Genomic DNA, 23872 nt, shown 5'->3' with positions numbered 1-23872 from the left:
GTAAGAGACACAGGTTCTATCCCTGGGTTGGGAAGATCCTCTAGAAGAGGGCATGGCAATCCACTCCAGTATTCTTGCCTGGAGAATCCCATGGACAGAGGAGCTTGGCAGGCTATGGTCCTTGGGGTGGCAAAGAGTCAGACACGACTGAAGCAAATGGTTATAGGAAGTCCACTGGTGAATGCTTGCCATGCTGTGCTATATAAGGAGTAAACTGATACATATACTAACGTTGATGAGTCAAGTACAATATGCTAGAAGATATGCCAGACTCAAAAGGCTACATACTGTATAATTTTATTTCTAAAACATTGTGTGTCATTAGTTTGTGGGACTAGGTTTGGGGGTTGCAAGTGTTGATAGGGCATTCAGGTTCCTTAGAGGTACAGAACCTGTGCCCTAGAGAAGACTTTACAAAGCTTGAAATAAAGTCCATAGTGGAAGTTAGTGTGGAGACCAGGGGGTTGGGAGTGGGGTTGGGGGTGGAGTACATGTGGGATAAGGAATGTTAAGTGGAGAAGAGGAAAGTGTTAGGACCTTTCTTGACAATACCTTTAGCTATATTATGTGGAAATTAGTCTCATGTTGAGAGTGAGGGGCAGGTTAAGAGCTGCAGTGTGTCAAAACAGTATAGCTGGTATAGCAAATGCTGAAAGGAATCAAATCAGTAGCACTGAGTGTCAGATGAGATTAAATATGGAATTTCAATTAGACCCAGTCTACATGGTTTCCTGACTTTGTTTAGCCATGTTCCACATCCCCAGGAGAGAAAGCAGAAGGAATTCCCAGATGGAATTGGCATGGCAGAAGGCTAAGAAGGCAAGGAGTTATTTCTGGAGAGGATCACTTAAATGACATCCATGTCATGGTAGGGAACTTGTTAAGATATCTCAGTAAATTATTGTGACCTTTGGCTTGCCTTTACACTATTTGTCATTTTCTGTCCCCAAAGAAGTACCCTTAAAGAAGAGGCCCTCAGAAGGTTCTTCTCTTAAGAAGATAAAGAAACATAGTAGAAACGAGTCTCCTGAGCTTTTCTGGCCCTAAATGGCAGCAGAATCAAGAAAGTCTTTAGCCCCATCCCCACCAGACCAGGTTCCTGAAGAGGACCTTGTAATTGTCAAGGTAGAGGAAGATCATGGTTGGGACCAGGAATCAAGTCTACATGAAAATAACCCTCCTGGCCAAGAGCTGTTCCGCCTACGCTTCAGGAAGTTATGCTACCAAGAGACACTAGGACCCCGAGAAGCTCTGATCCAACTCCGCGCACTTTGCCATCAGTGGCTGAGGCCAGATTTGAACACCAAGGAGCAGATCCTGGAGCTGCTGGTGCTAGAGCAGTTCTTGACCATCCTGCCTGAGGAGCTCCAGACTCTGGTGAAGGAACATCAGCTAGAGAATGGAGAGGAAGTGGTGACCCTACTGGAGGATTTGGAAAGGCAAATTGATATATTGGGACGGCCGGTACGTAGAAGGAGGTGGGCATGCTGTGACTGTGAGAGTCCAGGGAGCTGGGTGGAGGGACGTTGATACAAAGTGGGAGAATAAATGCTGAGCATGAGTTTTGTTATAGGAGAATGAAAATAGTTATATTGTGGCGTGGCTTCTATCTATAGAGTTCTTTTTATTCTTGTAAAGGATATAAATCCATTTTTTTTTAATCCTCATAACATCCCTGCAGTTGTATTATTGTTCTGTTTGCCAGATGGGAAACTGATGCATAGAGAACTTATTTTCCAGGGGCAACCAAATAACTAAAGATAGATCTGAGGCCAGAACTCAGATTTCCTAGTTTCTTATCAAAAATTTTTTCCGCTGAAGAGTACTGCTTTAAGTTGCTGTTTATCATTCTTCTCCTTTCTTGAGAGTACAAAGTATCAGCATTTTGTGCATCAAGGAGGGCATCAGCAGAAATCTTTTTCTTCAGTGCTAAGCATAAATGATGCCTTTCTGTGCGAATCAGCATGTTTGTGTTCCTTACTGCCCCTTTGAAGTAATTAAGATTCTGCTTTTTCCTTCCCCCATATGTATTCCTTTAGATGTGCTTTTTCTTACATTGTTCACTTCATTTCTCAGAGGGATTCCTTGTAATGCAACTGTCTTGTTTCTAGGTCCCAGCTCGTCCACATGGACATAGGGTACTCTGGGAGGAGTTGATGCATTCAGAATCTGCACCGGAGCCTCCAGATACTCAGCTCCAACCTGTGGCAATGCAGCACAAATCTGCAGTTCTCCAAGGGCCACATGATAGAGGTGAGGAGCCAGATTTCACTGCTGAGGAGGGAGGAAGTGAAAAGGAAAGAAAGTACATTCAGGACACCTATCTAGTTCCTTGAACCAAGAACTAGAATCTGCTGTTTACAGACTGGTCATAAGATCTGATTTAAATTTCATCTAAGCTTCAAATACAGACTGTCAGTCCCAGTGGTAAATTCAAGAACAAATGAAAGAATTTGGGGATTTTATAGCTTCGTATGTTTCTGTTACCACAGTGTATTTACTGCATAGGCATAGGCATTTTTAGATTTTGTTGGTATCCCATGCCATTTTATTTGTACTTCAGTATGTCTTTTCTTAAACAAGAGCATTTTCATAGATACCACAATGAATTGATCACAGTTATAAAACACTCATATTTTGCCAGCTGTCCCAAAGTTTTTCCAGAGTCTAGTCCAGGATCACACTTTGCAAATAGTTATCCTGTCTCTTTACTCACCTTTTACTTGGAATAGTTCCTCAGCCTTTCTTTGCCTTCCATAATCTTGAATTTGTGAAGAGTACAAGTCAATTATTTTGTAGAATGACAACAATTTGAGTTTGTGTGATGTTTTCTCTTATTTAGATTCAAATTGTGCCTATTTGGCAGGAACACCTCACAAGTGATTTTGTATCCTTCTCAGGAATATGACAGGAATTTGTCTATTGTTGGTAGTGTTTTTTTCGATGACTTTTTTAAGGTTGTCCTTGCTAGGTTTTTGTTACTGTTTTTCCCTTTGTAATTAATAAGTAATTTCTGGGGATATACTGTTGAGTCTGTGTATCAGTAAATACCCTGGTCTTCATCAAACTTGTGTTGCTGAAACACTAGTTTTAGTATTTGTTGATGCTCCTTCATTGAATCAATGATTGCTAAAGTGATTATTTTCTATCATTGTTGTTCAGTCGCTAAGTCATGTCCAACTCTTTGTGACCCCATAGAGTTCAGCATGCCAGGCTTCCCTGTCCTTCAGTATCTCCTGGAGTTTGCTCAAATTCATCTCCATAGAGTCAGTGATGCCATCTTACCCTCTCATCCTCTATTGCCCCTTCTCCTCCTTTTGCCTTCAGTCTTTTCCAGCATCAGGGTCTTTTCCAGTGAGTTGGCTTTTCACATCAGGTGGCCAAAGTATTAGAGTTTCAGCTTCAGCATCAGTCCTTCCAGTGAATGTTCAGGGTTGATCTTTAGAATTGACTGGTTTGATCTCCATGCAGTCCAGGGGACTTAGAAGAGTCTTCTCCAGCACCATAATTTGAAATCATCAATTCTTTGGCGCTCAGCCTTCTTTATGGTCCACCTCTCACATCCATACATGACTACTGGAAAAACCATAGCTTTGAGTATACAGACCATTGTCAATAAAGTGGTCTTTGCTTTTTAATATGTTGTTTAGGTTTGTCATAGCTTTCCTTCCAAGGAGCAACCATCTTTTAATTTCATGGCTGCAGTCACCATCTGCAGTGATTTTTGGAGCCCAAGAAAAGAAAATCTGTCACTGCTTCTACTTTTTTCCCTTCCGTTTGCCATGAAGTGATGGGACTGGATGCCATGATCTTCATTTTCTGAATGTTGAGCTTTAAGCCAACTTTTTCACTCTCCACTTTCACTTTCATCAAAAGGCTTTTTAGTTCCTCTTCACTTTCTGCCATAAGGGTGGTGTCGTCTGCATATCTGAGGTTGTTGATATTTCTCCCAGCAATCCTGATTCCAACTTGTGATTCATACAGCCTGGCATTTCAGATGATGTGCTCTGCATATAAGTTAAATAAACAATGACAATATACAGCCTTGTTATACTCCTTTCCCAATTTTGAACCAGTCAGTTGTTCCATGTAAGATTGTAACTGTTGCTTCTTGACCCATATACAGGTTTCTGAGAAGACAGGTGAGATAGTCTGGTATTCCCATGTCTTTAAGAATTTTCCACAGCTTGCCGGATACACACAGCCCAAGGTTTTCACATAGTCAAGGAAGCAGAAATAGGTGTTTTTCTGGAATTCCTGTGCTTTCTGTATGATCCAGTGAATGTTGGCAATTTGATATCTGGTTCCTCTGCCTTTTCTAAGTCCAACTTGTATATCTATAAGTTCTCGGTTCACATACTGCTGAAGCCTAGTTTGAAGGATTTTGAAGCCTAGTTTGAAGCATTACCTTACTAGCATACGAAATAAGCACAATTGTCCAGTAATTTGAACATTCTCTGGCATTGCTCTTCTTGGGGATTGGAATGAAAACTGACCTTTTCCAGTCCTGTGGCAACTGCTGAGTTTTCCAAATTTTCTGACATACTGAGTGTAACACTTTAACAGCATCATCCTTTAGGATTTTAAATAGCTCACTAGAATTCCATCACCTCCACTAGCTTTGTTTGTAGTAATGCTACCTAAGGCCCACCTAACTTCACACTCCAGGTTGTCAGGTCTAGGTAAATGACCACACAACCATGGTTATCTGAGTCATTAAGATCTTTTTTGTATAGTTCTTCTGTGCATTCTTCCTTTCTCTTAATCTCCTCTGCCGCTATTAGTTTCTGTCCTTTATCATGCCCATCCTTGCATGAAATGTTCCCTTCATATCTCCAGTTTTCTTAAAGAAATCTCTAGTCTCCCATTCTGTTGTTTCCTCTACTTCCTTGCATTGTTCATCGAAGAAGGCCTTCTTACCTCTCCTTGGTATTCTCTGGAACTCTGCATTCTGTTGGGTATATCGTTCCCTTTCTCCCTTGCTTTTCACTTCTGTTCTTTTCTCAGCTATTTGTAAAGCCTCCTCAGACAACCATTTTGCCTTCTTGCATTTCTTTTTCTTTGGGATGGTTTTGGTCACTACCTCCTGTACAATGTTTTTGTATTTATTTGTTTACTGTAATGGAGAGTGTTCCCTCCTTCCCCCATTTTATTTTACTCATTTTTTATTTATCAATATGTACTCATAAATTCATTTTTTTTCTTTCTGTTATTCTCTTTATTTTGATGCTTAAATTGTCTCAGGGTTGGCTATAGGAGGCCTCTTCCATCTCACTCCTGCGTCCTATTGACTTTTCTCCATAATTTTTGTGATTTTTCTTACTTTTTTATAGAACAAGATGTTCTAGTCTCATATCATACTTGCACTATGTTTCTTATTTTTTTATTTATGTGGTTTCATAGTTTGTTTTAAATTACTAGATTTTTAATGTTTCTAAAACAATTCTTATGTAAAATTCTAATACCTGTTGTGCAAGACACAGTAGTCCATTTTGATTTTTTTATTACCCTGTCTGATATCTATAGGAAGCAGATACTGGCAGTCATGGTAGACATTTCAAAAAAGTGATAGAGTTAGTAGAGATAGATTTGTTCCCATATTCAGTTTGACAAAAGATTAGGACCTAAAGAAATACTGTGTACAAGCACAAGAATGGACTATAGCTTTGATGGTAGAGAAGAAATTGTAAAGCAATTCCTGTTAGGAAACCAGTAAACATTCTATTTTTGACAGGTAGCTTCAAGCTGAGTGGACCATCAAAGTACAGGTGTTTTGTGGGCAACCATAGGTATGGACACGTAGTCGAAGACTAACAGAATTTCATATGCAAAATCTCTGGCATGCATATCTGCTGAAATATACAAAATTTTGGAATATGTTAGTGCTGGTTCCTATAACCATAGGACAAGGCTGGTCTCATTCGTATCTCCTTTCTCCTCTCAGCCATATCAGTTTCACAGAGTCCTACCCCTTCCCAGAAAGGAAGTCCTCGAGACCAGGAGATGACAGCTACACTGCTTACAGCAGGGTTCCAGGTGAGTGTGCTTCTTCTCACTGAAACCTCATAGCTCTACTCAGAATGTTTGTGGCATCTACCCCATGTCTAGACTGTCTGTAGCAGTACTCACTTAAGAAATTGCTCCACATCCTAATGCATAGAGACAGATTGATCCTTGATTCTACCCCCCCACCCCCAGTAAATCTGATGCATTTTCCTGCTCTTCCCAGCCAACTTCGCAGATCCCTTTACATGGTACTTTCTCATGTCATGATCCTCTCCACCCCTGATGGGTCTCTCTGATACTCTGGGTTTAAGCTGTGGAACAGTCCCAGTCCCCAAATGAGCATCTTGTTTTGTTTCAGACTTTAGAGAAGATTGAAGACATGGCTGTGTCCCTAATTCGAGAAGAATGGCTTCTTGATTCATCCCAGAAAGATCCGAGTAGAGATAACAGGCCAGAGAATTATAGAAACATGTTCTCCCTGGGTAAGGAGAGCTCTGGTTGTTATTGTTAAAGATCTTTTGTTTATGTGTACAGTAGCTTTGAGCTTTCTGAAACACATCAGATCAGATCAGATCAGTCGCTCAGTCATGTCTGATTCTTTGGGACCCCATGAATCACAGCATGCCAGGTCTCCCTGTCCATCACCAACTCCCGGAGTTCACTGAGACTCAGGTCCATTGAGTCAGTGATGCCATCCAGCCATCTTATTCTCTGTTGTCCCCTTCCCTTCTTGCCTCCAATCCCTCCCAGCATCAAAATCTTTTCCAATGAGTCAACTCTTCACATGAGGTGGCCAAAGTACTGGAGTTTCAGCTTTAGCATCATTCCATTGAGTTTAAACTCAGGATCCAACAGAAAGAGAAAATATTGAGACTTCTGGAGTTCTGAAAGGAAAATTTTGTGGCCACTATGGAAAATAGTATGGGGTTCATTAAAAAACTAAAGATAGAGTTACCATATGATCTAGCAATCCCACTCCTGGATGTATATCCAGAGAAGACAGATGCTTTAATTTAAAAAGAAATGCACCGCCATATTCAGTGCAACATTATTTACAATAGCTAAGACTTAGAAGCAACCTAAGTGTCCATCAGCAGATGAATGAATAAAGATGTGGAGGTTGGGTAGGTGGGGGTGTGTGTGTATAATGGAATATTACTCAGCTGTAAAAAGAATTAAATAATACCATTTACAGCAACATGGATGGACTTAGAGATCATCACACTAAATGAAGTAAGTCAGAGAATCTAAAAATAGTGAAATCCAAAAAATAGTACAAATGAACTTATTTACAAAACAGAAACAAACTTACGCTTATCAAGGAGGAAGGTGGGAGGAGGGATAAATTAAGAATATGGGATATATGGGTTTAAGATACACACTACCATATATACAATAGATAAACAACAATATTCAGAAACTATATTCAGTATCTTATAATAGGCTATAATGAAAAAGAATTTTAAAAAGAGTATATATATACACATATATGTGTAACTTAATCACTTTACCATACACCTGAAGCAAACAATATTATGAATTTCCTGTACTTCAATAAAAAAATAACCAGAAAAAATTAATTTTAAAAAATAAAAGGAAACTTTTTTACTCTCTTACCTAGGACTTATCTTACAGTTTGTAACTGAGTATTTGTCTCCTGTCCAAGTACTAACCAGGCCCAACCCTGCTTAGCTTCCAAGATCAGACGAGATCGGGCGCATTCAGGGTAGTATGGCCGTAGACTGGGTATTGGTCTCTTTGCCAGTTGGATACTGAAATCTTTTGGTGCTCTCTGCATTCATATACATCTCCCATGTCATACTTAGACCCACTGTGCTCCTCCCTTTTAATGACTGGGGCGTTTTTCATTCCTACTCCACTCATTAGATCTTTTTGTAGTTCCATATTCCTTCTCACTCCCCAGTTTCTGCTTCTCCTCAGGGGACCCCCTTCTCTACTTTAGTTCTCCTTCCAGCAACCCTGTTTCTTGATGGCAGTTATTCCGTAGTTGGCGTATGTGGTACTTCAGTTTGTCCCTGCTCCTTTCTCCCCATATTAATGAAGGCATTTTGGAGACAGATGGAAGTTTCCATTTATTCTTAACCTCCATGTGTATTTTTCTTTCCTCTATTTGATTTCTTTTTCCTAGCATAAAGACTAGGAAGTGACATTCACTTGATGTTTATTACATTTTTATTCCAGGTGGTGAGACCAGGAATGAGAACAGGGAATTAACTTCAAAACAGGTAATATCTACTGGAATCCAGCCACATGGAGAGACAGCTGCCAAATGCAACGGGGATGTTATCGGGGGTCTTGAGCCTGGAGAAGCCCGAGACCTTCTGGGCTCATTAGAGAGGCAGCGGGGAAATCCCACCCAAGAGAGACGACATAAATGTGATGAATGTGGGAAGAGCTTTGCTCAGAGTTCAGGCCTTGTTCGTCACTGGAGAATCCACACTGGGGAGAAACCCTATCAGTGTAATGTATGTGGTAAAGCCTTCAGTTACAGGTCAGCCCTTCTTTCCCACCAGGATATCCACAACAAAGTAAAACGCTACCACTGTAAGGAGTGTGGTAAAGCCTTCAGTCAAAACACAGGCCTGATCCTGCACCAGAGAATCCATACTGGGGAGAAGCCATATCAGTGCAATCAGTGTGGGAAAGCTTTCAGTCAGAGTGCAGGCCTTATTCTGCACCAGAGAATCCACAGTGGGGAGAGACCCTATGAATGTAATGAGTGTGGGAAAGCTTTCAGTCATAGCTCACACCTCATTGGACATCAGAGAATCCACACTGGGGAGAAGCCCTATGAGTGTGATGAGTGTGGGAAAACTTTCAGGAGGAGCTCACATCTTATTGGCCATCAGAGAAGCCACACTGGGGAGAAACCCTACAAATGCAATGAGTGTGGGAGGGCCTTCAGTCAAAAGTCAGGCCTTATTGAACATCAGAGAATCCACACTGGAGAAAGACCCTATAAATGTAAAGAATGTGGGAAAGCTTTCAATGGGAACACTGGCCTCATTCAGCATCTGAGAATTCACACAGGGGAGAAACCCTATCAATGTAATGAGTGTGGGAAAGCCTTTATTCAGAGGTCAAGTCTTATTCGACATCAAAGAATCCACAGTGGAGAAAAATCTGAATCCACAGGAGTTTAGGGAAAAACTTGAGTCATAGATTGGGCGTTAATTCAACATTAGAGGAACCGTGTGCTGGTGAGAGGTCTTTCACTGTAAAAAAAAAAAAAAAATGGCAGAAAGTTCAACATATTACAACCTTATCTAGGGTCCGATTGATAGGGGTGGCAAAGTTAGAATAGCTCTTCAGTAGTTTGGGTCCAGTGCCTTGATACAAATTAATTAGCTTGACTATCTTAGGAGGTGTCTGATAGAATGGAGCTCCTGATGGTCTGATCCTTTAGAAGCTTAAAATAGCATTAGAGAAAACTGCTTGTGTGGCTTGAGGCACTTAACTTTGTCTTTTTGGTGAGTAGCTGTAGGTTTGAGAGTAGCTACTCCTAGTTCCTCTGCTTCTTCCGATCTCCTGTGATCCCTGTCTCCCATTTATTCCCCTAAAGGTGCATTTTGTGCTCCTAATCTGATCTAAGAAGCTGTTTTAGAGTTTGAAGCAGCCTCTGTATGAGACTTACACTTATATTTAACTTTCTGAGCTCCTAGTTCTAGGGAAATTTTTATAAACACTTAATGTATTTATGCTTAAGTGTACATTTTATTTTATTCTAATGCTCCTGATAGTGGAAATCCATATTCCCATGCAAACTCAGAATGCTATATTTTTAACAGCACTCCAGCATTTTTCTTCATATATCACCTTCACTGACTCCCCTGAGTCCCTGAGCATCCATACGTATCCTTCACCACCCCCAGCCCCAGTACCTGTGTCAGCAAAGGAAGTGGACGCATTAGTGATGGTTGTGGGAATGATGCAGAGAAAGAGGTGAGTGGAGACTCAGCAGCAGCAGCTCAGCTGCTCTTGAGCTTGGATGGCTATACCTTTTGGTAATTTGACTCTCCTTTCCACCTTCCCACTGTACACTGTGGTACAAATAGGTATTTATACTATCCTCAATAAGACATCACATGGGGGAAAAAGACAGGTGCTTGAAGAAGTCTTAAAAATCCTGCAAAGAATGTACACTCATCTCTTTTGGTCCATCACAGTACTGTTCTCTCAGGTTCCTGTCAGTCTGTACAGACCCCCTGACTGGATGGTCTGCCACTCTTGCTTGACCTTGAACCCACCTCCTTAGATGGCCTCAGCACCTCACTCACTCTTTATCTGTTTCTTGCCGTTAGCTTTACATATCTTCAGTGTTCATTGGTTGAGTATCTCACCTAACAATTCCTCTTTCTTCTGAATTCTGGTACATTCCCTCTATAATCCAGCAAAGACACAATATTAAACTCATCATCACCAGGCACTATATTTCATATTTGAAGCTTTCAGTATACCAAGGGATACTGTATAAAGTAATGAGGCTGGTTTAAAATTACCACCAATAACTTACAGAAGAATCCAAATTTGGGTTGTCTTTTTAAATTGGGCAGTTCTAGCTATTCTAGTAGTACTGTTATTCCCAGTACTACCATTCCTCTAGATATTTGGAACACACTCAAGATTCCCATTTAATACACCATTCAAGAAAAACACTCTGTTACTCTTCGAATTTCATCTCATGTCTGACCATCTGGTTATGCACTTATTCACCGTATTTGGAATTGAGTAACTTTTAGCTATTTCCAAAATCATCTTTCAGAATGGGAATTTATTCCATTAATCTTATTCAGAAGAATATGAAATGAAATGAAAGTAATTTCATACTTGTAATGAAAGTTCCAAGAGAAATTATACATTTTCACACTGTGACTATCCTGAACAAGGACTGCACTTACTAATAATGTTTTATGATTGATGTTTGTAAAAGTCAGTCATAAAATAATACATCATAGAGGTCTGCCTTTTGGATCATAAATTCCTTCTCTGTAACATCCCTTCTGTACCCCACTATGGCACATATTGATTACTAATCACATCAGAGTTATCTACACCTATTTCACTGAACCATTGATATCCACTTGTCATTTGTCATCCTGGTTTCTTTGGTTAACTTTTTCAAAACAATGCTTTTCTTATCTTTTATTTTCTTCTCTTTTCCCTCTGCTTCTCCCTCTTTTTAGCCTATAGATTACTATTCCTAACTCCTTTGTACTTGAAATTACAAGAAACCAGAAACAAATCTAGTTGTCTCTAGATCTTTGCTCTCTGCTTCAGTTGTGCCTTACTTTCCGTAAAATACTAATTCTGCCTGAGGCCAATGTTACCTGTGTATAAATATTATACAAGATGGGTACGTTGTCAGAGGGAGAGTGTGTGTATGCATGTGCATGTATGCACACAGTCCTCGCAAATAGTTCAGAGGAACAGTAGTCTTCCAGTGAAAGCTGTTAGCAGAGCACCGTGGTATTGAAATGACTGTAGATGTACCAGCTAACATCACTTTACATTACTCAAAGTAATGTAATTACTCAAAGTAAAGTAAAGCCAGATTACTTAACTCTTAGAATTACTGAGCATCTGGCAGAAATTTAGAGAAAAGAAAATATGACCAGAAAGATGAGTATTATACTGGAATGCATGTGAGAAAAGACTATGACTTGACAGAACGATATATGTCAAGGCTGATTCAGCACACCTATAGATGTAGCCAGATAGTTTAAGACAGCAGAAAAGGGCTGTTGTTTCTTTGTGGGCATAAGTAGAAGTCCTTTCTTGGTCTACAGTTTTCACTCTTAGCATTGATCCGTCTGTATGACCTTACTTTGAGCTCCTAACTATGAGTGACAGCACTAAATTCCTTTATCCTGCAGATTCTATTTTTATACTTGTAATCTGAAATTAACTGTTCACCAGTACTTTCTTCTCCCATCCTCAACTTTTTAAGACCTGGCATAATAAAGTGGTTCTTCTGTAACAGTTGCCATCCAACATGGTCCTAGGAGAGACATCTTAGGTTTCAAAGACTTTTTGCATTGAGTAAGGTGGTCGTGGTTGATTACCATATAGAACAGTTAGTTTTATTCTTGGTTCTGAGGGTCTAGCTATTGCTTTTATTTATTGAGCACTTACTGTGTGCCAAACCCTAAGTTATGTATTTCTCGTGCTTATGATAGATATTTTGATATCTTATGATATCCTCCATTTTATAGATGAGGAAACTGAGGCTTAGCTGAAAAGTTACTGGGGAAGGAAATATGCAGTATAGTGCAAATCCATTACAATTACTGGAAAATTGGTTGAAAATGTCATTTTGGTTTAGTATATCATCTTTAAATGTTGATAATTTTGGTGCTTTGTAGTATTAGAAAGCTAAATTCTACAAGTAAAACATGTTTAAAACTTGGGAGGAAAAGCAGTAACTTATAACTCAAAATATACTTCTCCTTAAACTGCCCCAGGGAAAGTGGCATTATGGGGGAAAATGAAATATCCTTGTCTTAGCCCAAGCAAATGGACATTTAGGATGACAACAGTAAGTTCACCTACAGCATAAGATGTGTAAAAGCTTCAATTTTAGTGCTCATTTCCAACTACCGTTTTCTTCTTATTCTATCATTCATGGTTTTTCAAACATGTCGTCTGTTGTTAAACCCCATTTCCTTATTAATGCATTCTTAAAACTCGTTTTTGGCTTTTGTACTCACTCCACTGAAATGTCCTCAGAATCACCAGTGGATAAATATTAATGCCTTTTCTTAGCTCTTATCCTTTTTTTTTTTTTTTTTGGTCAACCCAGGTAACGTGGGACCTTAGTTCCCTAACCAGTGGTTGAACCTGTGCCCCCTGGGATGCAGAGTGGATACAGAGTCTTAACCATTGGATTGCCAGAAATGCCGCAGTTCTTGTCCTTCTTATATTTCATAATTTTTGAATTGACCCTGCATCTTGGGAATTCTCCTTTGAGAATTGGTCGCTTTTCTTCACTTTTAGCTTTTCTCTATGCATCTTTTTTTCCTCCTGTCCACTGAAAAAAATATCCTTGTCTTAATTTTATTCACTACTTTTTCTATACTCCTCTTTATCCATTTGGATTATTTATACTTCTATATTTCAGTAACTTAATATTTTCTACCCTATGGGTTGTCTCTTAACTTGTGAACTTTTCCACGGGTACTTATATAACTTGGTATTTGGAGACAGAACTCATTACTGTATCCCCATTTTCCTTTTAAATAGGCATCTTTGGTTAACATCTTTATCCTTAACAGACTTACCACCCTTCCTATTTCTTATCCCAGAGTTGGAGTGGTCTTTTAGTCTTTTTCTGGTTTTCACTGTTCATGTCCAATATCTTGTTAAGTTATTCCAATTCTTAGTTTTCTCCTTGAGGCTGAATTTTTTTTTTTTTTCCTTCCCATGTTTCTGCCATTTCTTCGTATCCTTCTCTGCAGATCCATATCATCTGAGGCCCAGGGTATTGTAATTCTTAATTTTCAGTTTCCTTGCTCCCAAGATCCCCACCTTGTTTGCTTCCAAGATTGTCCTCCTCAAACTCCATTTTTCTGATGTCTCATTTCACAAGATAATCAAGATAATTTTCACATCAGGTAATTCCTATCAGAGCAGTGATAGAACCTTGTCCTCTATTACCTTGTCCTCATGTTTAATCCACCTGAGCCTCATTTCTCTCTAGCATATTCACCTTGATTCATCATACTCACACTTCTGTGACCTTCCACTGATGTCTCTTATAAAGCTCTTGCCTCTGTGCCTTTTTCATGCTGTTCCTTTTGCTTAGATTTCTCTTTGGCCCCAGCTCATGTTCATTACTCCCTTCAAAGCCTAGCTTCCATTATATCTTCTGAGTGAGCTCTCCCTGGTGATTTCACCTCACTGAGACCTCCCTTACTCTGTGCTGCCTCAGCACTGATCCTTTAAGTTTGTAGTGTGGTCCATGCACTTACTAATATGTTGTTTTGTAATTATTTTCTAGCACTCTGTATTGTAGTTTCATGTTTGTATTTATTTCCAAAATTAAATTGTAAGCTCCTTGAGGGCAGGAATAATAACTTTTACATTTGTATCTCTGCACCCCTTAGTGCCTAGTACAGTGCTGAGCACATAGTAGGCGTTTAATAAATGCTTGTCAAATTATTGTGTGCATTATTTATGGTGTTCTATCTACAGAAATATTTACACTGCTTTCAAGGACATATGTCTCTTCATTTTATGCACAGACCCATTTCCATTATACATCAATAACTGCATTGAAGATGGAAGACAAAAAAATTTAATGTTAGGGTATGTGTGAAAAGTTGAAATGTGAAACTTTTCATTTGTTCAGATTTGTTTGTTGGTTAAGAAGGAAAATAGGAAACTCTAAAGATTACTGCTTATCATTGCAAAAGTGCTTGAAAATAGGCTTTTTGTGTCTCAGGTAGACCATTGGTTCCTAACTGGAGAAATTTAACAATGTCTGGAGACAGTTTTGGTTGTACTATCAAGGGATGGCTGGGATACCACTGGCATCTAATGGATAGAGGCTAGAGATGTTGCTAAACGTTCTGTGTGCACAAGACAGCCCCCACAAAAGAAAACATACCCAAGTTCTATATGTTTCATAGTGCCCGAGAAACCCTGGTCTAGGTATATTTAAGGTATATAGCAAAAGGGAGAGAAAATACTAGATTTTTTTTACAATTAGAAAAATCAGCTATGCCAAGCTTTATGAGAATCTGTTTATATATTTTATAATCTGTAATATTATGAAAGCCTTAATGTTTGGAGTTCACAGCAACATACATGTATGTTTTAAGGTTGCTCTCAGCATCAGATCTGCCTTCCAAAGTGGAAGGTGTTGTAGGAGTACAAGTCTAGTTTTAGCCTTCTGTATTTTGTTTTTTCCCATAAAATGAAAGATAAAACACTGGGGTCTATCTCTTTAGCAGGGAGCCTACAAATCAAAGATTTAGCTTTGGGGACAACACGTGACCATAAACCACCCCTTGGGCAGCCACTAGACAGGAATGACTGCTAACTCCTAAGGAAACCCCAAGCAGACCCACATAAAGTTTTTAACATACTCTTAATCCTGCTTAAGAAGACACATGTAGGGGGAAATATGGCTAGTCAGAAATACAATTAAGAAATTAAGTAGTGTAAAAGACAACTTTTTAAAAACTAGTCTCTTTTTGCAACTCAATGGTACTTTTGATAGATGTTAAAAGGATCAATCCCAGAGTTAGAAAAATAAGTATGTAATACATCAAAGAAATAATTGTGCTCGGATGTGTTTAATTAGTCTGTAGAATGCTAGGTTTGGAAGTGACTTGAAATCATTTTCCAGTCCATTATTCTGTAAGGGAAGGTCCTAAAGAGGTCATGTGGCTTGCACCAGGTGATCCATTAAGTTAATGGTACAGGTGGAAACAGAATCCAGGCTTCCGGAGGCTTTGCTTCTTTGACCAGTTATGACCCTTGTTTTATGTTCTTGATTCATACAGTGCCATAGAATGTATTCATACTTAGTGCCGCCTCTTGTAGTGTTTTTAATCAGCTTGTATGTCCAAACCAGTACACTGGTGTCCTGAGTTCTTTAATGAACGCCTGAGTAGTCCAAGGGATTTTGCATTATTGCAGCCCATTTTTGAAGGTCTTGCTCTCTCAGGTCGGCCCGTAATCTTGGAGAAAGCACATAGGATGTGCAGCATTGGCATTCAGAACACTAACGATGAAAACCGGAGCTCCTGCCGTCCAGTGTGTCGGTTTTAGGAATCCTGTAACACTGGAGATGTCCTTTCCCAGCTGAAGTCTTTAAATTCCAATATTCAAGGCTGGTTCTACCCTGGGTAAAATCAGGAAGTAAAAAATCACCTTTGTGACGGGTGAGGCAGGGATTGCGAATCTTGGTAAAACTCGGTTTAGGTGCTCTCACAAAAATAAGCAGGAACGAAACCTGCAGCCAGGCCCCGAACCCACGACTGGCAGTCAGGATGCAAGTGAGGCCCCGCCCCGGAAGTGCTGAGAGACTTCCGCCCACGAGGAATTCTCGGAGCTGGTTGCTTCTCTGGCTGCAGTAGGGTCCTTTGCTCTTGGACTGTAGTGTGGTGGGCACTGCTCAGGTGCAATCCCTTGGATTCCCTCTCCCTGGGCGGGCCGGGGTGGATCGTGGGCGTGAACCTCGAGAGGCGGGACGGTGAGCAATAACCCCAGATGCAAACTCCCGGGGAAGGGTTTTTCTTAACGATTTACTGCTGCTGGAGTACACATTTGGAACTACTCTTGGGATTAAACTCCAATCTTTCCTGAGGTCTTCAGAGTTTTATTGAATCACATTAACAACGTGTACACCTGGTACATTTGGAATCAATGACCACGAAATCCCTCAGCTTGCCATCCCAAACAAAAGGGAGAAACAGCAAATGTTTGGAAATAAGTACTAGGAGATCTGAATTTAGAAGGTTTCCTCGTCCACAACTGCATTCTGTGTCCATATTTCCCTTAGAATGCAGAATACATCTTTATTTCAGCTTGGCGTTCCCCTTTAGCAGTAATTTTTCCGTCCACACCTGGAAAAAAAGGGCAGACCCGCCTTCCATCAAGGGCGGTGCTGTTCTCTCCTGACACACCTCTCCATCTGCTCTCCCAGTAGTGCTCCCAAGGAGATTCCTGTGGAGCAGGGCCGCGCATGCTAATCCCAGTCTGTGATCAGATAGCCCTTTGCAAGTTAGCCCCTTATTTGACATGGCTTTTTACCCCCCTTCCATCACCCACAGTAATTAACAGCGTAACAGCTATGGCAGTCTGCTTTCTCTTTGAGTAAATTAATGTTTCTTTTACAGAAGTATTGCAGAAAAGGGAGGCCCTCGCGAGGAATCTTACTGAATTGCAGACTGTCCAGTTACAAGAAAGCTGCCTGTCTGAATTTTTAGAAGAGCTGCTTTTGTTGGTTCCAAGGATTCTGTTACTAGAAAACTCTGCTCTGAGCTGGCTCCTGCAGCTCCTTTGACAATGACTGAGCCCAGTTCCTGACTCTTCTGCTGAGTAATACCAGGTCTGGGAATGGGAGCCACATTGTGGGAAGCGGGTGGTGGGAGAGGGTTGGGAAGGTGGCTAATTTGGAGGACCTCAAGAGGGAGTTGGATAAACCTAGAAGATAGAGCAGCAAAGGAGAGGTATTTATTGTTATCTTAAAACTTTTAGCCTGTTAGTGATTCTTACTTTTCCCTACGTTTTAGGCATGCAAGTCTAAAGTTGGACTGTCTATGCTTCCATTTCCTCATCTGTAAATGAGGATGATAAAAGCACCTGCCTTTTACATTGCATGAACATTATGTAATACATAAGAAGTGCTATCTAGATATTTGTTGTACTTATTTCTTCCTCTCCTTACTTTCCTGGAACTTGCCCTACTCTGCTGATTTATTTGCTTATACAGTGATTCTCTCATAATTTCACGTGTTTTTTTCTAGGTCCCATATCTTGCACACAGTAAAGAAGTGCTCTATCAGTAAACGTCAACTCTGGCAACAGAAGGAGAACCACTGTCCAGATCCTAGCCAGGAATATACCATTGAAATATTAATTATAGGGGCCCTTCTTCCTATAGTAATCTCCCTACTGGAGAATCGTTAAGTGTTAAACTTTGACATTCTGCAGTTTTCTGAAGATCTGGATGTAACATCTCCCTTACATCTATCTTGCTCACCAGTGCCACACTGTTTAATTACTGAGGCTTTGTAATACATGTTTAAAATTCTTTAGAGCAACTGCTGATAGGGCCCACATAGGGTCTCATTATTAAGGTGGCTCATTATGTTGACCTCACAAACAAAGAATAAAATCACAGTGATCCTTGAGACTGACCAAATTGCCCAAACAACATACTGATTTCTCACTGGCGCCTACCTTCTCAAAGCTATGAGACCACCAGATTCCAGACCTCCGGCTATGACCACAGGACTCAACTACAGGCTAAAAATTAACCATCCCTTCAGAGAATTTTTCATTGGCAGGGTATAAGAGAGACCCTGTCAGAAAGGGAGGACACTGGTTCTCTTTAAGGGCCAGTCACTCTGTCATTTCCCTCTAATAAATTTCCCTCTTCTTGCCTGACTTCCCAGCTTACTCTCTTTTTCTCTGCACTTGCCTTACAACTGCCCCTTCATTGCCCTTCTTCAGCTTTTCCATGCAGAGTCTTGCTTGTTTCGTTTTCTATATTAACTTTAAAATCTACTTATTAAAAAGTTCATATTTTATTGGAATAGTGTTAAATTTACAAACCAATGTAAGAATTACTTTCTGAGACCTAAGCCTTGAAGATCCATTCACTGGTTGCCCTGGGTGGCAAGTGAAAAGAGTAGACTAAACAGATCTAGGTTCAAATTTCATCTCTGCTCTCTTATTAGTTGCCCAACCTCAGAAAATTTATCTGTTTCTCAGATTTCTTATACATGAGAGGATGACTGTAATGTCTGCCCTGCAAGTTTGTGTCTGTGTGTGCGCAGTAGCTCAGGTTTGTCCCACTCTTTGCGAGCCCATGGATTGTGGCCCACCAGGCTCCTCTGTCCATCGTATTCTCCAGGCAAGAATATAGGAGCAGGTTGCCCTCTCCTCCTCCAGAGGACCTTACCCACCCAGGGATTGAACCCAGTCTCTTGCGTCTCTTACATTGGCAGGCAGTTCTTTACCACTGTGCTACCCAGGATTAAAAGAGCTAAAAAGCCTAAAATGCTTTTTTTTTTTTGTATATAAATAGAATCGTTTCCTCTCTTGCTCCTTTCAGAGATTCCTCTCACGAACCACTGAGAGGGAAGCCTCCAGGATCCTAGAGCGGACGACTTGATGTCTGGGGCGGGGTTCTGCGGAAGTCGACCTCTGGAGGCCACTGCAGGCATCAAAGGCCCCTTGGTTCGTCAAACCACGGTTTTCCGGGTGAGACTTCTTCGACTTTCTCCTGGGTGTGGAGTAAGCTCTTGGGCGAAGGGCCCCCTAGGTGGGTGGTTACTAAGCTCTCCACCTGGTTGCCTCAGACCTGCCCCTCACTCTGCCGCCCCTCCTCTCTCTGCCTCTTCTTCGCACACACCTCTCTTACTCCCTTTTCCTTTCCCTCGTCCTTTTTTTCTGTCCTTTCCCTCCTCCCTGTCCTCTGGGTCGTTGCCATACTGGCACTGGAAATTCCCCTACAGTGTCTCGGAGTCCCGGAGGACTGACAGTCGCTGGAGTGCCCCTTCTCGCTTTTCTGGCAAAGCCCTATTTTGGGGTGCGAGGAAGGGGAGTCGGAGAATGGAGACCTTTTCTCTTGACCCTGTGTCCCCAGCTCTGCTTTGTTGTGATAACTTCAGTAGCTCACCGACACTCGACAGTTTTATTTGGATGTTCTTGAAATATTTTCATTTGCCTCAAAGAAAAAAAACTCAGTTTAGCTGAACATTCATGAAAGCTCCTTTCTTTTGATATCTACATTGCGTTTCCCCTCCGCCTCCAGCCGTTTTCTTCTGTTTAAAAGATGAGAGCAAATGTCCCTCTTTTTTCTTGATACCTTTTCTTTGACATTAAAAATGTTAAAGTAACTGATAACAACATCAGAGAGGTACTTTATACATATTATAGCCTTAAGATAATTCAGAAAAGTATTGTATATATTGTCCTTTATAGTTGCTTAAGTCAATGTCAGCAATTTGGGGCTCAGAGGAAAAAAGCGCACTGAAGCAGCCACAGGAAAGTCTAATTCAGGTGTGAGCAAGCTACAGACCAAAGGGGCTTTGGATAGGACTAGGAGTTCTCCATGTTTTGCTAAGGACAAAGCAGCTTGCACCATATGCTCCATGGTAACCACATTTCTGGACTTTGGGCAAGGGTTCATTTGTTTGTGAACTATGCACCAAGTGAGCCTTTTTCAGTATTGCCAAAGAGCTACTTACTGTTCAGAGAAACTTGATAAAACAGCATCACTTAGAAATAAATGGCACAGTTCCTAAGCCATGTAGAATGTAGTGTCCATGTGACAATAAACTTGTGACTGGTTTGTAGGTCTTGAATCTGAATTAAGGAAGTTAGAGGCTTAAAATATACATGTTTGTGTAAAGAAACATTAGAAAGATGCAGGAAACTAATAAAATTGGCTACCTGTGGAGGTGGCAAACTGAGGGGGAATCAAGGTGGAAACAAGTTTTCTCTGTACTTTTTAGATCATTTTAACTTTTGAATTGTATATTACCTGTTCAAAAACATAGACAAATTTTTTAATAAAACTTTTGGAGTAGATTCTGAGATCTGGTCATTTTAGATTTACAGAAAAATTGTGAAAGTAGTACAGAGAGTTCTTATATCCCCCCACATTTAGTTTCCCTATAGTTAACATCTTACCTTATGTAATATATTTAACACAACTCTTGAGTTACTATTGCATATTATTATTATTAAAGGCCATACTTTATTCACACTTCCTTAGTTTTTACCTAATGTCCTTTCTCTATTCTAGGATCCCATCCAGCATACCATGTTACATTTAATTGTCATGTCTCCATATGTTCCTCTTGGCTGTGACACTTTCTCACACTTCCCTTGGTTCTGATGACCTTGACATTTTTGAGGCATACTTGTCAGGTTTTTTGTAGGATGCTACTCAATTGAAATTTGACTGATGTTTTTGTCATTACTATACTGAGGTTACAGATTTGGGGGAGGAAGACCACAGAGGTGAAATGCCATTCTTATCAAGGGTTCACACTGTCAACTTATGACATTGACACATAAAACAACTTGTAAAATGGAAAAAGGCAGAGGGTGATAATTTGTGGAATTTGAGTTTGAAGCAAAAGTTTTATTAAGTTTGGAGATAGAATTGATAAAGTATTGTCAGGGTATAAGAGAGTGGGAACAATACAACAAGTTATCCACACATTGGTCTAAATTACAAAGATGGAATGGACCCTTCTTTGGAGAGATGGAGGATCTATTCTGTCACAATTCCAGAGGAAACAAAACATCCCTGTTGCTAAAATACTCTCTGCCGTAGCCTCATCAGCTGCAGCAGTAATAGTGGTAGCAGTAGACAGAGCTTATTTAATCTCCATATCTCTCTTCTAACACAAATAGTGTGGACTTGTGAGTGGTAAAACAATGATGATGTTATTGTTGTTTTCCCAAATTAATTCAATATCAGTTGAATTTCTAATTTTTTGCCTTCTCTATTCCTGTGCTCCTTCATCTGTTCTACTATCTGCAAATCTCTTCAACTCCTATCTTGTTTCCCAATTTAATTAAATGTGACAAAAAGTCTTTTTAAGTAGAAACTATGTTATTTTATATACTCACTTACAGCCCAGATTTCGTGTTTGAGTTGCCCTTTTAAAGTATATATTTAAATAGTATATTAGTCAGGTGTTCATTCCAGGAGTTTAGTGGTAGTACCAAATAATTAAACATTTGATTTGACTACATTTGATCAGTGTGTCCTAGGTTTGTGGAACATGTGTGAGAGTCCTAGTTAAGTCTTTATCACATCATATTGCTTTTTTAAGTTGCTCAGACATATCTGACTCTTCCAAACCCGTGAACTGTAGCCAACCGGGCTCCTCTGTCCATGGAATTCTCCAGGCAAGAATACTGGAGTGGGTAGCCATTCCCTTCTCCAGGGCATCTTCCCACCCAGGAATCAAACCCAAGTCATATTGCTTTAGCTGCAGGGAATAAATCGCATTTGAAAGGTGTGTTTATTGTTTCAGGAATCAAGGCCAAAGGTATGAACAAGGTGTTAATTCTGAAGGGAAGATTTTTGTAAGGATGGATCCACACCAGAAGGTCCCCAGCACATATAATGGGTATACTTTACAGATTCCTGAGAATGAAAAAGCTTCTTATAACTGGTATGAGGACCAGTTAGAAAGTCATGAGGCGAGGTCTGCAGAAGAAAGACGGTATACATGCAGTGAATGTGGAAAGAAGTTTGCTCAGAGCTCAGGCCTTGTTCGACATCAGAGAATCCACACTGGAGAGAAACCCTATGAGTGTGATCACTGTGGAAAAGCCTTCAGTGTACGCTCAGCTCTCACTGTGCATGAAAGAATCCACACTGGTGAGAAACCCTATGCTTGTAATGAGTGTAGGAAAGCTTTCAGTGTGAGGGCACACCTGATTATACATCAGAGAATCCACAATGGAGAGAAACCCTATGAATGTAATGAATGTGCAAAGCATTTAGTGTGAGCTCAGACCTCATCAAACATCAGAGAATCCACTCTGGTGAGAAACCTTATGAGTGTGATGAGTGTGGGAAGGGCTTCAGTGTGAGTTCAGCCCTTATCAAACATCAGAGAATCCACACAGGAGAGAAGCCATATGAGTGTAAGGAGTGTGGGAAGGCCTTCTATGTGAACTCAGCCCTTATTAATCATCAGAGGATTCATTCTGGAGAAAAGCCCTATAAATGTGGAGAATGCAGAAAAGCATTCAGCCAAATCTCAACGCTTATTCATCACCAGAGAATCCATACTGGAGAGAAACCATACGAGTGTGATGAGTGTGGGAAAGCGTTCCGTGGGAGCTCTAATCTTACTAAACACCAGAAAATACACGCTAAAGGAAAGTGTGATCAATGACTTACATGGTGAAGACATTACAAAGGCCTTTTTTTTTTTTCAAGTCAGAAGTTGTCACCACAAGAAGGGTATGACAAAAGTTAATGCTTTAGTTGACACTTCAATTTCTTGGAATACCAGAGAAATGAGAAGTCAGTGAAAAATGACTTCACCATTATAATGATCGACTGAGTCTCTATAATCATACCCACTTCTGAGAATGCAGCTTTACAAATCATAAGGTAAATAATGTAGTTTGTTGTGTTTTAGTAAGTGCAACCTCAGTATTTCCAACATAATTTTTACTTTTTTTATGTGCAAACATTTTGTTGTTATTGTTGGTACCAGTTTATAGATGAAACATTAAATTTTGAAATTGGAAGTGATGTTGGTTGGTGGGGACTAACATGTCCTCTTTGAATCTGGAAATATTGGAGTCTTTTTTGGTGCTGTCTTGGCAGTGAGACAATCCCCACACCTGTCCTGATTTCACATGACCCTTGCCTGCCGCTATTCCATGGATGAGAATAAAAAGCACTGCAGGAGCCAGCACTTTTTTCTTGTTGGGCCTCTTGCTAATGCTATTGCAGTAAGTAATTAAAGGCTTGACTGTGTTTCGTTTTTGCTTGTGTTATAATGCAACACATTCTCACTGCTCTAGGATCCAGGCCAAAAGAATATTTCTGCCTTGAATATGCTATACTTTTTGGCAAAAGAAAAACAGGTAGGACCACATGATGACTTTAAAAACATCTACTCAGGAGGAGCATATGTCATTCCCCTTAGGTTTTGTTAGGCAAAGCAAGTCAGCTAACCAAGCTTTTTTCCCCCATCCATATGGTCGAAAAAAAGTAAAGCTTATATAGAGGACAGGGAATACCTAAGGAAAGTAATATAATCTATCGTTGAAATAGTGTATCCACCATATTGGCCAATGTTTATGCAATGTTTTCTGTGCCCAGGCTTTCTCTGAGTGCCTTATATGTGTATTTTTCTCAATAAAAACATGATGATATGACATACATACTACTATATAGTAAGTCCCCTACATATGAACCTTCACGTTGCGAACTTTCAAAGATTCGAACATGCATGCACATGTCCAGTTGATAGCTTACAGTGAATGGTGTTGGATTCATGATCTCTGAAGAAGAAAATTTAGCTTCAGGATCAGGGACCAGGGTTGACCACTCAGGGCTTTTGTGTGGCAGAAGTTTTATTACAGAGAAAAAGGACAGAGACAGCTTCTGACATAGACATTA

At 40.2% G+C, this 23872-nt stretch overlaps 1 protein-coding gene across 1 annotated transcript in view; it reads left to right on the top strand.

Moving 5' to 3' along the window:
- Nucleotides 1-23628, top strand: part of ZKSCAN8 (zinc finger with KRAB and SCAN domains 8) — a 30001-nt gene extending 6373 nt beyond the window's left edge. Inside the window, 8 exon segments of the mRNA XM_027524781.1 lie at nt 953-1464; nt 2112-2253; nt 5945-6036; nt 6365-6488; nt 8209-9164; nt 15534-15557; nt 21907-22219; nt 22222-23628. Of these exon segments, the coding sequence (XP_027380582.1) occupies nt 1048-1464; nt 2112-2253; nt 5945-6036; nt 6365-6488; nt 8209-9164; nt 15534-15557; nt 21907-22219; nt 22222-22631 (2478 nt within the window). The 5' untranslated portion in view covers nt 953-1047 and the 3' untranslated portion in view covers nt 22632-23628.
- The last annotated feature ends 244 nt before the right edge of the window (nt 23629-23872 follow it).

The sequence above is a fragment of the Bos indicus x Bos taurus genome, chromosome 23 (assembly GCF_003369695.1).
Source record: "Bos indicus x Bos taurus breed Angus x Brahman F1 hybrid chromosome 23, Bos_hybrid_MaternalHap_v2.0, whole genome shotgun sequence".
NCBI lineage: Eukaryota > Metazoa > Chordata > Mammalia > Artiodactyla > Bovidae > Bos > Bos indicus x Bos taurus.
Note: the sequence above shows the minus strand (reverse complement) of the source record. Positions and strands in the feature narration are given on the sequence as shown.